The sequence below is a fragment of the Rhipicephalus sanguineus genome, chromosome 7, assembly GCF_013339695.2.
Source record: "Rhipicephalus sanguineus isolate Rsan-2018 chromosome 7, BIME_Rsan_1.4, whole genome shotgun sequence".
NCBI classification, from domain to species: domain Eukaryota; kingdom Metazoa; phylum Arthropoda; class Arachnida; order Ixodida; family Ixodidae; genus Rhipicephalus; species Rhipicephalus sanguineus.
In genome coordinates this window covers 107,569,108-107,584,926 of record NC_051182.1, presented here as the reverse complement: position 1 = coordinate 107,584,926, position 15,819 = coordinate 107,569,108, and the positions used below count along the sequence as shown (strand labels likewise).

At 45.4% G+C, this 15,819-nt stretch overlaps 2 protein-coding genes across 3 annotated transcripts in view; both read left to right on the top strand.

Moving 5' to 3' along the window:
• Positions 1-12,576, top strand: part of LOC119399729 (uncharacterized) — a 46,594-nt gene extending 34,018 nt beyond the window's left edge. Inside the window, exons 7-8 of the mRNA XM_037666566.2 lie at positions 5,154-5,440; positions 9,843-12,576. Coding sequence (XP_037522494.1) covers positions 5,154-5,440; positions 9,843-10,049 — 494 coding nt within the window. The 3' untranslated portion in view covers positions 10,050-12,576. The remainder of the gene's footprint in view (positions 1-5,153; positions 5,441-9,842) is intronic.
• Positions 12,577-13,039: 463 nt separating this feature from the next.
• The window catches only part of LOC119399728 (ADP-ribosylation factor-binding protein GGA2), a 51,757-nt gene continuing 48,977 nt past the window's right edge, over positions 13,040-15,819 (top strand). For both annotated transcript variants that reach the window (XM_037666565.2, XM_037666562.2), the window contains exon 1: positions 13,040-13,127. In XM_037666565.2, the coding sequence (XP_037522493.1) occupies positions 13,094-13,127 (34 nt within the window). In that variant the 5' untranslated portion in view covers positions 13,040-13,093. The remainder of the gene's footprint in view (positions 13,128-15,819) is intronic.

Here is a 15,819-nt window from a genome sequence, read left to right as displayed (position 1 = left end):
GCAGCGAGGCCCGCCATTTCCCCGATTTAGCAGCAGAATTGGGACCAGGTATTGCTGGAAAATTTTCTTGTAGCCGCAAACTATCCCGCTTTTTGTATGTTTGTATGTGGTTAATTCAAAAACCCACTTAGATTTTTCACAGTCCCAGTGACTTTGAATGAACGAGGTTTCTGCTGTATGTTCATTTAACTTTGAAGTGGGGCTTCGCGGCAGTGTGGATTTCTCCTGGGAAGGTGTATTCACGGTATAGCACACCTCCGCTGCAGTGAAACCACCTTTACAAGGGGTTACATGCAGTTTATATATGTCTATTCGTTCATTTCGAATACTTTGAAATTTCCTAGAATTTAAATTCGTTTAGAAGCGAATTCGAATACTGTAATATTCGTTCGAATATTCGCACAAGCCTATGTACGATCATTTTCACGGAACAAAAGGACCATAGATATATTTTTTTCATTTTCATCATCACGAACCTACTGTTTACGTCCACTGCAGGACGACTGCCTCTCCCAACAACTTAGCACTTTACCGTTTTGTCTAAACCGGTTTAATTTTATGCCTTCAAATTTTCTTATTTCATCGCCCCGATTAACTTTCTGCCGTCTTCAGCGGACCTTCCCATCTCTTAGTGTCTAAGTAATGCATCGTTCATATCATGGTAATTCACCGTGATATGAATGAAATTGAAATTTTAGTTCAATAAAACGGACTGGTGGGCTAGTTGGTAATGCGTACCTTATGCTTTAGCGCAAAGAAGCACAAGGATGCAAAAGAATAGAATAGAATATCGGAGCTCAAGGAATTGCTTGCAAATTCCTTGCTCGTATCACTGCTCCTCATTTTGTGTCGTTTTTCTTCCCTTGGCACCATTCTCCAGTTATGCTACTAGTAGACCACTGATCATACTGCCACACGTACTTCTCTTTATATTTTCACGTAACGAACCTGTTACATGTGTAACCACTGCCTTGTGTGCACCGCACTGGAATGTCGAACATTCGCGATTATTTTAGCTGCTTCTGATAAGCTTGAGTGCGCAACGCGAACGGTAGTTTATTCCGGAACTAACACGGCTACCAATGATAAGCCTGGAATCTTCGATGCCACGTGTATAAATGCCGGCGCGCCTTGCCGTCGATCAGATTACTCGACGGCGGATGACCGTTCTTGCCGCTATCAATGTACAGCCCGAATTGCTTGTACACAGCGACTTTTCATTTGCAGGGCACAAGTTCGCCCAATTAAGAGTTCCGTATTTCCCAGTCTTGCTGCAGCCTTCTTTACCGTCACAACCGCGTGAGAATACTGTGTTCTCTGCATTACATGACCCTCCCAGCATTGCTGTAATATACCAAATACAGTCGAATCCCGCTATAACGAATACCGCTACAACGAAATTTCCGCCACAACGAATAATTCTCGATTCCCCGTCAGCCGCCCATAGAAAACAATGCGAAAAATGTCTCGTCACAACGAATACTTTTTCTGGGTATTTCCGCTTGAACGAAGTTTTCGCAAGTGCCACCACGTAAGGAAAAGGAGCTTGCCTAGGATTGCCGCGAAATTCCGCTAGAAATTCGACCATTTCTCGTTGCCAGAGCCGTGCGGCCGCATCGCAAGACCCGTGTCTTCATCGAAGACATGCTTTCTGCCACCTCACGCATATCCCGGTAAATTTTTCGCCATTGAGATGCTCGGTGACAGATCGTCCATCCGCCATGATGCTGCCGGCGGATTTGATGCGCATGCGGGCCGCGGAAGAATCGTTGATGAACTCCCGCCATTGTTTTGACGTAGCACTCAAAACAAAACTACTGCTCGTCGTCACAAGCCCTGCGATCGTGAATGACATCCATGGCGTTTTGAAAGCACGCGCCGCCAGCGCGCACCTAGTCCAAGCGTAACTGCATTATGCCGCAACCGCTGTGAATACAAATGCGGACGTGTCTATGCGATCACGGGCGACCACAAAAGTACGCGCGCATCTATCGAACGTACGCGCACCGACTCAATGCAATGCTGCGCCCAAAACCACGGTAGACGTGATCAGAGATAGCAACGACGCAGTTCTGAAGGCACACGCACGGCCAGCGCGCACAGATTGAAAACGGAACTACCGTCGCTACCGTTTGCCGGAAGTGCTGCGCAGAAAACCGCGGCAGAGACCGCGGTCGCTATCGTCGCGATTATCAATAGCGAATATGCTGAAGTACGCAGCTAACACACCGGAAGAAAGATTAAAGGCAACAAAGTCGTAAAACGGCACGAAGCGTTTCAACTTTCCTTTCTCTCGCTTATGACTGTGGTAGTGCGGAGCTTCGGCTCTTCGTTTTCACTTAGCCTCTACCGAACTTTGGCACGCTCCTTCGCGGCGCTACGCGCTCGGCACACTTCGAGGGTAGCCTGCATATAGTATTTGCTCGTGTATAACCCACGTGTATAACTTGCCTATCGACGCAAAGCCGCCTTCATTGCGTTACCGTGAAGCCAACTTGCGCAACGAAATTAGCGTATAACCCGCACCCCGAGTTTAGCACTAAATCTTCTGTATATTTTGTGCATGTTATACGCGAGAAAATACATTCACACGGTGTGCGGCCAAGTGCGTCCGAGTTAGCGACAGTTTAAATGCACAGGACAATGCATGCGCTTGCCGGGACCAAAGGACGAGTCATGATCATCAGATCTTCCTAACTTTTGTGGTATATACATGAAATTTCGCTGCAACGAAATTCCGCGACAACGAACTTTTTCGCGCGTCCCGTCAATTTCGTTGTAGCGGTATTTGACTGTAGAGCACTTATTCTTGTTTTGTGCCGATTTCACTTTGCTGTTTTGCTGTCTGTCAGTGTTGTGCCTATAACTCCTTGTTCCATGGCTTACCCTGTAGCCAATAGTTTCCTGTCAGCGTTGTGAAAATAGGTTAGGTCAGGGTTTCTCATGCTTTCTGGCCTCAGGGAACCCAAACAGCTTTTCCAGACAGCCGTGAAACCCCTATCTTTTTCTTTAGCACGAAGACAATAAAAAGCAGGGGAGGGAGGGGATGACGCTTCTCGACGCGCGCGACCACAGTATTAAGACCGTTCGCATTGGCCTGTTATCTTTAATATCATAGGCAATCTCTGTTGATGTGGCACTCCTGATATATAATACATAGACTTGCATTTCCTCCGCACCCCGTCTCCACGAGTCGTGCAAGGTGCCTGCCAACGATATACTGCATGCTTCTAGCACTGCACGCCGCAAGCAGTGTGCCCAAGCAAACGAAGTGCTGGATATACAGAAGCCTGTTTTATTTTCTGAAAAAAAAAAAAAAGAGGAAGAAAAAAACAAGGCCTGCCAATTGCACCGTGAAATGTTCGTGTAGCGCACAGCCACCAAGAAGCAACGCCTGTTGCACATATCAAAGTGCCCATTGTGCGTTTTAATTACAAAACCGTCATAGTGCAGTGACTAATCAGCATGTAATATGAAAACTGTGCCACGCGAACGCCAATGTGCCGTGAGCCACGAATAAAGTGCTGAGATGCCCATTAATGCTGTTTGAACTGGTTTGAACACCCATTATCCTCTTCTGTATCTCAGCTTGTAGAATTACTGAATTGATTCTCACTTGTGTGTTACAAACTGCGCTCATGAACATTAATTACCAGCTCTCCGCGTGCTCTGTCAGCGCAGGTCTACAAATCTTGCAAGTTTCATGGCACGCACTAGACGAGCTTTTAGTGCTGGTTCCACATAGCCCTCTCACTACCTGCAGACTCTCGATGTGCAAATGCGGCGTGAAATGGCTTCGTTAAATGTAAAATGTAATGCAAATTTTCTTGTCTAAGTTAATAAATTAGGTGCTAATGGGGGTAAAATGGGAGCAGGTCGCATCCATTCTGACCGCTCTTGCAACCCTAAAATGCCCTTCACGGAACCCCTGGGTTCCGCGGAAACCATTTTGAGAATTCATGGGTTGTGTGTTAGCTAACCTCACCTTACTGCATGATCGCATTCAAATGCAAGCCTATGTCATGTTGAAGTGACTGCACAGAATCGAACACTGCCGAAAGTGCGAGTTCAGAAATGTAACTCTTTATTGGGTTAATAACTTCCTGGAAAGACTAGCAACACTCAAAGTGCAGCAGTAGTGGTGAGCACCATTGTTCATTGAACTTTATGGAGCAGCTGTGTCCACTACTTATGCAAGTCTCCATGTACGGTCGGCCACAAAATAATGTGGACCGTGCGAGAGCAGGGCAGAATTCTGGTCTGCACTGCCTAGTGGCAAGCCATCTGCTGTCGAGAGCATAGCTCTGGCCATGCAATTGCCAGAGCAATGGCAGCAATTTCAGCAAGCGCTTGTGTGGTCCGTATTGTATTGTGGCCGACTGTACATTCCCGAGTGATTGATAGGGCTAATGTGCATTAAGGGAGGAAGAGGGTTTTTAAAAATCATCAAGATTCCCTTTACGAAATTTAATGAAACTGCACAGTCTTGTTTAGTTTTCTTTGCTGATTCCAAATATGCAATTATCCTTCAAATATGTCCATTAGTTCCAAAGTTAATTAAAATTAATTAGCATTGTTTCCAGGAACAATGGAGCAAGAACTACTCATCGAAATCTTGCTTTTGGGCACATAGCCGGATACTGGGAAACATAAGCTTCACAGGGGTAGGAATACTTTTTTGATGTGCAAACTATTAAGAATTAAGGGCGCTACCTCTTTCTCAAGTACGATCAACCAACAAGCCCTCATTGCCACCCTAGTTGAACAGAAAGCTTTGATATGCTGTATAATTCTTAATAGTTTGCACATCAAAAAAGTATTCCTACCCCTGTGAAGCTTATGTTTCCTAGTATCCGGCTATGTGCCTAAAGCAAGATTTCGATGAGTAGTTCTTGCTCCATTGTTCCCGGAAACAATGCTAATTAATTTTAATTAACTTTGGAACTAATGGACATATTTGAAGAATAATTGCATATTTGGAATCAGCAAAGAAAACTAAACAAGGCTGTGCAGTTTCATTAAATTTGGTCAAGGGAATCTTGATGATTTTTAAAAACCCTCTTCCCCCCTTAATTAACGTACAACACTCCTACTAATAGTGGCGCCCATTGCAATCTTGCTGAACACGCTTCGCATTTCATTCTGCATCGCAGGCACCGACTCGTCCGAAGAGTCATCGTCGGAATCGGAGGAGTCTGATGGCGGCATGTGGTCCCTCGACGATTGGGACGACGACGACGACAACAACAGCAACGACGATTCACACTTCAGTGATGAAAGCAACGATTATTTTGGTGATAATGTAGAAACTGACACCAAGGACGGGGCCGGGTCAGCTACCGAGCGGGACTCGGATGCCGCCAGCAGTACAGCCAGTGCAGCGCAGTCGGGATGGAGAGGCTGGTCGATGTTTGGAACACCGGCCTCGCCTTTGGCCCAGGTCGGCTGCTGTTTCATTAAGTTCTTTTACAGCAAAATTGTCTTAGTCTAACCTGTGTCATTGTCCTCGTCGTAGTAGTAGTAGCAGTAGCAATAGCAATAGTAGGCATCACGCAAGTCACGTGACCAAAAGTGGCAGTGAATAAAAAAAGTGTCATAACTGCTGAGCTTGCAGAATCAGGTGTAAGCGCACGCATTTCAAATCTGGCAGTAAATTTGTGGCATCATGTGATCTTGCTGGCCAATCACACACACTCGCTCGCTTTCAGCTTCCCTGTCCGACAGTTTTTCACGACGTGGAACTGGCTGATGTTTTTTTTTCTTTCATTATATTTTTTTGCTTGTTTGTGTTGTGTAGTGCATAGGCTTGGGTGAGGGCCCCATTTGTCAGACAGAAAAGTGGATTCGGGTGGGGGTGGGGGGATCCAGCTGAGAACAAATACGGAGAAATGGAAATTACTGCAAACGCATTGTACAGAGAAATGGAATTTACAACCAACGTATTGAAAGTCATGGCTTGTACGCCAGCTGAGGAATTCAAAGTAATTTATAAAAGCCTTAAAGGGCCCCTAAACCACCTCTGATATTTTTTCAAACGTTTCAAGTAAACGCGCATCGTGTGCAGAATGCCGTTGTAGCGCTGCCACACGTGCCAGTGCTACAAGCCGCGGGCCCGCCACAAATTCCAAGAAACAATCCCTTCTCCTCTCCGGGCCTTTCTGGCTTCCCTAGTGACGTGTGTGACGTGAACATGTTGAATCTGTGATGTGGTGTGCAGGCGATGCTGCGATTGGTCGAACAAGAACCTACGACTTCCGGTTAGTCTTCAAGCAGCTGGCCGTACTCCTTGCTGTTCTTTGTGTTGCCCGCATGTGCGCGCTTGCGAATCGGCAACTGCGGCCTGTAACGCAACTGCCAAATTGCTAGCGTACCAGCACAGTTACGCCTAGCGGTCTGATATGCTGCGCGGACTAAATCCGACAGTGTTTTGCAATGGCTTTCACGCATCAGTGTGCAGTGCTTGGCTGCAAAAGCGCCGACTGGAAAAACAAAAAGATGCGACACGTGTCACCGTACGGGTCTATCATGTTAGTGATCCTTTGAAGGCGTGTGCGTAACACAGGGTCCATACCGGCACGATTCATAGGAGTGCGGGCCGGCACGGCAACAACGGTGGTTAGCCGAGAAGCACGGAGTCGCAGCAACCGCAAGTGCCCGCTGGTTCTAGGAGCGTGTCATCGATGACGGTGTCACGTGAGATTGGGAGGGGCACTCGGCGGGGAGAGGAAAGCGCTTTTGGGAGAGGAGACCAGCCGACGAGCGGAGGGTAGTGAAGGAAAGAGTGAAACGAGCGATCGCAGCGTTTCAATCATCAAACGCATGCAACTCGGCTATTATGGCACCGCTTCGAAACGTGTTCGTTGTAGACTCGTGCACAACTGTCACACCACAACTAAATTTCGACCTCTGCGTGGTTTAGGGGTCCTTTAATGTAACAGGGATCTCCAATAGCATGAGTAGAATGAAAAAGAACCTAATAATTGAGAAATGTGATGGCAAAGCGAGCGAAAGTGGCCCTTTTAGTGAAGACGAGTGGTCGTTTGTGCGGCTTGCATTAATGAGTGAATGAATTCGTTGTGAAAAAGATAATGTTCCCATTGTGGTGGTGTGCCATCACAGAATAATACAGCAGATCGCGACACATTGCTTCCGTTACTGCATGGGTGACTGCGGCACGTTCCTTTGCATGACTGTCTTACGTGGCTGCTTCAAGAGATGTTCCCGTGTTTTTCCTTTACGAAACAACCCGCAACATAATCGCTGGGCATAACTGTACCGGCAGATTATGCACTTGTAACCACGCCATTAGCCGAGTGATTTAGTTAATATATTTGTCAGTTCGAGGTACCTTACTGTAAAAGCGTATTACCAAATGCATATAGTTTAAATTAGGCTTGTGTGACTGTCACGTTTTTGCTTCACGGTCACGTTTAACAAGGAGTGATGTTTAACTCGCCGAAACGGGCGTGCAAACCATGCCTGCTGTAGCCCACATCTCTTCAACCACTACAGTCCCTAGAACCAGTATACAAATGACACCGGCAGTGGACGGTGCTCTCGGTTGGGGCACGTCTCAGCGCTTTTGGGGAAGGGGGAGAGTGGGATATAAAGGAGAGAAGGAGAAAGGGACGTAGCAGGACAGAAAAGCACGCACCCTTTTTTTGCCGCCAGCACACTTGATGTCAAAACCGTCAATGCGCAGCTCCATGTGCACTGGCACGTAGCCGTCGTGGGCTCACAGCCCTCTAGAAATACAGCCAACTTTTCAAAAACTGTCTTCATCGGAACAGTCGCACCTTCCGAGGCAAATTTCAATGCTTCCCTTATTTTTCATATTTTTTGTTCCGCATCCCTTTAACGAAACCTGCCACCGCTTTAGAGGGATACTGAACAAAAAATGTGAAAAAAAAATGATGAAGGTATCGAAATTTCACTCGGAAGACGCAACTGGTCTGATGAACAGAGTTTGTTTCACATATTTTTGAACAGTTGGCTGTATTTCTGGAGGATTGTGAGTGCGCTGCGCTATGTGCCGACGGCAGTGACGTCACGTGTGCTGGTGTTAGAAGCGGCAGCAACAGATGTGGCAGCTGGCACTTGCACACCAGTCGTAGTAGTGGTGCGATGTCACCGGACAGGCGTTGGCAACCGAGAGCATGGTTGGCACTCCAGTTTTCGGCAAAGGTGACATCACTTCTCATCCACGGCATGCCCGCTATGCTCGGTATTTGGTAAAAAACGTGTGAAATTCTTTATTTTTCGATAGTTTATACCTGAAAACAAGGTTCTGTCAACCAGTTTCAGCACTCAAGCTTTCATATGAGGTAAAAGTTTTGTTCAGTATCCCTTTAATGGAAGCTAAAAAAATGTATTCTATACTCAGCAACAACTTTTCTTCACAGTACTGTGGAAACTACAGTACTGAAATGCATGAAAATATTAATTAGGTTTTCTGATAATTTTCTCATTTGCGTCAGTGAAATAAATGCTGCTTTATTTATTATGAGACTCATACAGTTGCCAGAAGTCGCAGGTAAAATACAGTTATTGTTCATTTTGCAAGGATGCCTTCCTTTGCATTTCTTAAACAGCACCACCTTTTCAGCACGCCCGTTTTCCAAAGTAAACATGGCACCCATGACGTAGTGGGCCAGTGTACGGCCGCAAACGAGCTGTTTAGTTCTCCAAGAAAGATATACGGTACTCGTAATGTGACACTATAGTGTACACTGAACAGTCAGAATGTTTCTTCCAATCAAATTTTTCGTGTATATAATTTTCTGAACATGTTAACGATGTGAGCAAGCAGAACCGAAATGAGCCGCAAGCTGCCGTACTACTTGCGGAGCAACACGAATATGCGGAAGCCCCGCCTCTGTAGCCTTCGCTCCACTTTCAAAATAAGTTGTTGCCAAGTATAAAGTACACTCAAACCTCGTTATAACAAAGTCACATCTGCCACGAAAATAACTTCGTTATATCCAAAAATTCGTTATAAACGTTTATTTGTAACACTGTAGCTATGACAAGACTATTCTCCATTTACTTCGTTATAACCGATAATTCGTTACATCCGTGTTCGTTATATCGAGGTTTCTGTGTACAAAGAAATCGGGTATATACAATCTGCATTTTCGGGATTTTATGGGATAATGCGTTTTCTTCCTGACCGACCTCTCACAAGAGCACTGTCTCTCCCTATTTTATTGCGATGGCAACTATATGGACACTCTCGGCGGATTTTTGCTGTTGCCGTCATGTCCAGGACATGTATATGTATGTATATGTATAAAAAAGGCACAAAGAAAAGTAAAGCAGAAGAAAAAAATTCTGAAGCACCTGACCAGGGGTTCAAACCAGCGACCCCTTGCTCCCCAGCGTGCTGTGTTAGACAACTCAACCATGCACCATGTATGTGCCGACGAAATAACAGCGAGCTATTTATACACACCATTTACCGCTGGTGGCACACGTCTCAGAGGAGCTTGAGCATGTTTTGCTGTCACACAACACTCCTACATTTTCTCACAATTTGTAAACTGCCCTTGAGGCGCGCACGACAAAGTGGCCTTTTTCTCTACCCACTTGTGATGCGGAACGAAAAAAAAACACCGGGCACACCTTGCGTCAGATGCCCCCGTGTGGTAGGAGAAGCAGAGGGATCACTCCACGCGCCGCAGTTTAAAAGAAAAATATCTAAGAGCGTCTGATTCTTGACACTTGCAGCACGTCGCTCAAGCACAAAGAAGGACGTTCTTCGTGTGACATTCCAATTTTGTTACGAATATATAGAATGTGCATTTCCTCAGAGTTCGAAAGCACCATGCATCTTGACATCGCAGGAGGCACCACCGTCGTCACCGGCGCCACCATTGTCACCGGCGCCGCCTACCGGTGGCCGCTACAACCTCCGGCCACGGCTGTCACTCAATTCGTCCAGCGGCCCACTGTCGCCGCCACCGTTACAGTCGCCAAGTCGGCGGCGGGATCTGGCCCTACCCCGTCAGGTCATCGAACAGGCTGCCATCCTTTCGTCGGACGAGGACTGAAACGGACAAATTTCAGCGTCGTGCACTTTGAGTTGGTTTCTCTGCTATGCTGCGCTGATGTGCGGACAAGCATGGTCTCTTTGCAGTTCCCGTGTTCATTTGGGCTTCATGCATCGTATCTGTGGAGAATCCAACTTAAAGTATGACGCAGCTCATCTGTGACTAGTGCGTGTTCTATTATTTCCACTCGGTTTGCGAATCGCCGTGCGCACACGATGGTTTTAATTTTTTCCGTACGGCGAGTGTTTTGCTCGGACATCACCGCAGTCATTTAGGTTTGTTCTTTTTGCGCGTATTACGATAAGGCGTTAGCTCACTTGGACCAAGTTAATGTAATACACGCTTTATTCGCATTTACATCTTGAAGCCTAATTGGAATCCAAGAAACGGGGAGCATACATACGTTAAAGCTCGATTTTTAGAAATCCTGCATGGGTACTGGCATGAAGCAAACCTGCAGGTGTTTTTTTGTGGGCATTTCACCATGCAGAACTGAGCACGGAGGTTTGAACAAACAAGTTCTTACAGCTTTTTACTAATTTGGAATGGTTTTACTCGTTAAAACAAAACTGCGGCAGTTAGAGCTGCGACTCTTGTTACATGAGAAAGATAATGATCATTTGTCAATCCTGGAATAAAACGAAACATTATCTGCATTTATCTGAGATGCATAATGCAACGGATGCTCCATGTGCATGTCTGCGAGAGGTATTTTTAAGTCATATGGTGGGCATCGGATTTCAAATCTAGTTAATTGTTAGCGCCTGTCTTTCCTGTCACATATAGGTTGTGTGGGTAAATGTCAAGCTGTCCCAACATTTTTAACAAAATTGGTTCAAAGTTTGGGCACCTGTTTGCATTCAAACCTTGATCCCATGTTTGGAATCACGTGACGAAAAAAGATTAGAACCACTAGATTGTGCATATATTCATGCTACGGTTCTCCATACATATAAACATTTGTTGCCTACTGTTGAACGTGACATGGGTGCCCAGAGGTGCATTTTCTGAGGTAAGCCCGATCTACCTTTATGAAACATGGTGGATTACAGTGAAGCCGCGCTGCAATGTAGCATTTGTGTACGACCTCTACCGTGATTTTCTACTTAATGAACTTTGAGTTCCGGGTGCGGATGATATGCGCGAAAGTTGGGCTTGCCGACATGTGTGCCAAAATCTAGCACCGAAAGAGTTCGGAGCATTGAACAGCTGCACGGTAGACTGGAGCCAAATGGTCCTGTTTGAAAACACTGCCTCTTGCATCCTGGATAGTGAAAACGGTGCGTTTTTTTTTCAGGCTGAGTCTGTGGTAAATGGTCAGTGGAGAAGCGCATGACTTTCGACTGAAATTTCATTGCACTTGAAAGGTATATATGTTATAGGAAAAAATTATGAAAGGAAAACATTAAAGTGTGACATGACTTCCTGGCATGATTACACGTGCTCCTCTAGAAATGACAGTTCTTTCTGCAACAAACAGACGGATGCCTTACTAATGTCACGATTTAATGTTGGCTTTGATAATTTTTTCCGGTAACATATATACCTTTCGTGTGGAATAAAATTTTTGGTGGAAAATCTGCGCTTGCCCGTGTCATTCCCTTTACCATTGTCCCCGTCTGACAAAATTGCGCCGTTTCCTTTTCACTATACATAACCAACTAGCCTAAAACTTCACTTTACTAAGTTACATGTCTTTTATCCTGGCATACACCTCAGTTTTCTGTGCGTAATGAACAAAGTTAGTCATATTATGGTGCTTTATTTTATCTCTTGAAGCGAGTTCTGGCACAATGCATTTTTTTGGGTATGTGTGTGGAAATCTGATTTAATCGTGCGTTGATTTCCTCCGCGACCGTGTTAGAATGGTGTGACATGAGTATGTGATTTGATTTCATTGTGTTCATGTTTTACTTCGTGACGATAATTTCCTTTTTTATTTGTTTAATAAAGACTCAGCTTAGTTTCCTGCATTCTTATCATCGAGTATACGAGTGTCGAGGGATGCCACTTGTGAAGCTTAGTACGGGAAGTAGAGCTATGTCGGTAAAATTAAAGCAGAGTAATGGATGTACACATAGGCTGACAAACACAAGTTAGCACCTGTGCTGTGTTTCTCGGCCTATATGTATTTCTATAATTGTGCTTAAATTTTCCCAAAAGCACGCACCATCTTGCCCATTATCAAGTTTTGTTCGAGCTATCTGATTGGGAATCGTCATGGAAGAAAACAGGGTGCACGAACATTGAGACCATACAATAGAAACAGAAATAAGTTTATGTTGTCATGTTCTCTTCTGTTTGCATGCACGCCTTCAGTTGTTTACAAAAATTGGTGTTTGTTGTGAGCATAATTTGTTTTCTCCTTTCTCACCCTCACGTTTTCATTTTTTAGTTTGTGATGTGCCCATGATTGCACGTTTTTTAATTTTCGAACTAAGTATTGCAGTCATTCACAATTTTTTTTGTGCACTGCATCAGAGGCAGACGTTGTTGCGTGAAATAAAAGTGATATTATTTTTTCATATCCGTCTACAGTCTATTTTTCTTCTTTTATGCACAAGTTTACAGTCATCTTCGACAACATCGAGCATACGCGCACCTACTGCGACAACTCCATCCACGTTTTGCAAACTCTGGCCGCGTAACGTTCGTTTTCAGTAATTTGTTTCATTATGCAGGTTTCACACGGTGAAATTTCGATCGCGATTGGCTTGTTTACTTCGGATGCGTCAGGGAGCCAATCACAGTCGAGAAATTCGATCGCGATCGAGAAACCGCGCAATACCCTAATGTGCGTTGCCACAAACTGCCAACACCGAGAAGCTAAGTAGCGTGCGAAACTGTTTTAAGCGCAGAGGAACGAGCGGCCTACTTTGTTCTACATCGTCCGTGTGTTGTCATGTGAACACAGCGCTAAAGTAGAGTAGTTTACTCAAGTGCGCTACCGTTCTCAGCGCAACGCGCGGAAAGCGTAATGGCAGCCGCTTAGAAAAGCCGGCAAGCGAAGCCAATCCGACGCGATCCAATCCGTCTGTCTCAAGATGGACGACGACAGCTCGCTTGACACTCTCCTGGGTGAGTTCTATCGCCGTCGGTGGCAGTTGTCGCTCAAATGCGCTTAAAAAAACGGAATCGCAAATATCGAAACAGCCGGGGCTGATGTTTGAGCTGGAGTTGACGCGCCTGTGTACTATCAGCCGGCGAAGCTGCTTCAGTGTCCGCTGCGATCCTTGGAATACGGCCGTTCTCGGCTGCAAATTAGGAATTTTCGAAACTCCGATGGCCCCACTGTTTATAGAACCGCTTGTTCTGCCAGTATCGGGACGCGTTTGGCTCGGGTGAACCTGTTCGGGGAGCTTCCAGGCTAGCACGTAGTAGTGCCGGCTCACAGAACGCAGAGCTCCGTATTCGTTCCGCGCTACAGCGATCTCGCGCTGTTTAGAACAAGACCCTTGTTATGCCGGTGTTAGAGAACAGGCGATCCTTGGCATCTGCGTGAGGAGTATCTGCAGCAGGTAATAATTGCGCTGTAAGCGCAACGAGGTCACCGACCCACTAAACCCTGCTCCAGCCATCGGTTTCGTTGTCAAATAAAGCGAAAGCAACCTTCTCAGTTCTAGCTCATTCGGTCGCGGCGTCGATGTTTGCTCAACTGCGTGCACATTAAACGTCATTTCCGTGGATCGTTCGGTGCCTCGATGTTCGTGCTACGTTTCCCCGTATTTTTTTACCCCGACAGTTTTACGTTAAAACGGCATTAGTACTCTAAACTGTACCGATATACAGCCAAGTGGGTGTGCGTCAAAACATGTTTGTTCATATTAATATATGGACAAGCTCTTCGACAGTGATGAAATCTCCTGTTGGCGCTGAAAAATTCCCGTTCTCTGATGTTATGAAACAAAAAAGCAAAGGTTGATGGTATTCTAAGAGCGTTATATTACTTCGTGTGTCACCTGATTGTATTGAAAAAGCCAAATTAACAGTCGTACGGGTTGCTTTTTAGGATTCTAGGCAGGTACTGAAAAACTCGAAACCTTTGACTCAAAGCCAGTTGAGTGGGTGTTGTGCAAGTACACCCAGAAATTCTTCGTTGACAACTGAAAGTGCTGAAGGACTAGTTGCATAAAAGAAGTGTTGCTGACCACCAGGTTTCATGGGGAGCCCGTTGCTAGTCTATAATGAAACTGCACACCTCAGCGACATGCCAGAAAGTGATGAGTGTTCGGTTTGTTTTTACCTGTGAATACTTTGCCAGCATGCGCTGCCTGCTCACGCCGTGCAGCTATTTCCTGTAGGTTCCACGGACATGTCAAAACTCGACGCACGACAGGTGTCACTCTGCCGCGACTGCGAATGGCAGTGGAGTTGCTTTCACGGCCCATTGCAGGAAGAGCAAATTTTTCAGTGCGCAGTTTGTTTCAACGCCGCTAGACAAGTGTTTGGTTTGCTTGTGTGTGCCTGCATTAAAATTAATATCACGAGGCAGCTGCAAAGGCTAGCATGTGGAACTAGAGCTCATATTTTTACAGAATGTTTGTTTCTTTGTTGTTCTTCCTGATGAGACTTATAATTAAGGCAATGCTTAAGGGGTACTCATACCAATTTTTGTAACTGAGTTTACTCTGCCATACAGATCGCCTGTACATAGAGATTGCCCTCAGCAAGTGTGAAGCTCAGTAAATGCTCATCAGATATTTTACTTTGATAATGAAGTCGGCTTTTGCATGGTGCACGTACTAACATCAACACTAGTGTGATTTAAGACTACAGTGTCAGTTCTGGTGACTTCATGCACCAGTACGGGCAGTTGTCATGATGTCAGGTACCAAAACACACAAAATGGCCGCTTGTGCGTCACCAACGGTGCCATGCACTGGAGCGCCCGTGGAAACGTCACAATATCTTACGCGAGCACATGATGAGAAACCCATACCTTGTCGTGACTTCAGGGTACAGTAGGAACCGAGACTAGCTTTTAAAGGGACACTAAAGAGCAAAACGATTTTTCTCGCATTAGTAAAGTAGTCTTCCACGATACCAAAAACACCACGCTTTCTGCGCGAAGATGCTTAATAAGCAAGAAAACGCGCAAAAAGAAAATACAGGTGGCGACGCCACCTTGGAATTCCCACACCATTTGCCGTGACGTCACATATCTTTGACGGCGCCTGCTTGGGCCTACATAGTTCCTAATCGGTTAAATTGAAGTACATTGTCCTCTGAGGGGCCCAGAGACTTGACATAACGAGTTTGTGGAAATTTCGTCGAGCCAGTGGCGCCAAAATACGTTAAATGCTCTTTGAAATCTTTCATGTCACGAATTACAAAGTTCGGCACGAAATTTAAAAATGAAACTTTGAACTTGGTTTTCTCCTCTAATAATAAACCTATGGTGGGGAAATAAACTGCACAAGAGTTCTCCGAGCACACTTTATCAATCTAAACCAATTCATTGTTTCTTTTTAGTGTCCCTTTAAAAAACTTGTGATTAATTTTTCAAGGTGTGCCAGTACATTTTCTATACTCTTGAGGACTTGATCTTTCATTTGATAAAGAAAAAAAACAACTGAAAATTTTCGTGTTAGTACCCCTTTAAACCGAAGCTCACATCACGTCTGTCTACATTCATTCTTCAAGTACTTGGCCGCTGTGGTAATTTAGTTGTTACGGTGCTTGGCTTCTGAACCGAAAGATGCGGGTTCGATCCAGGCCATGGCAATCACATTCCAATGGAGGTGAAATGCTAGGGTCCAGTGCACAGTAC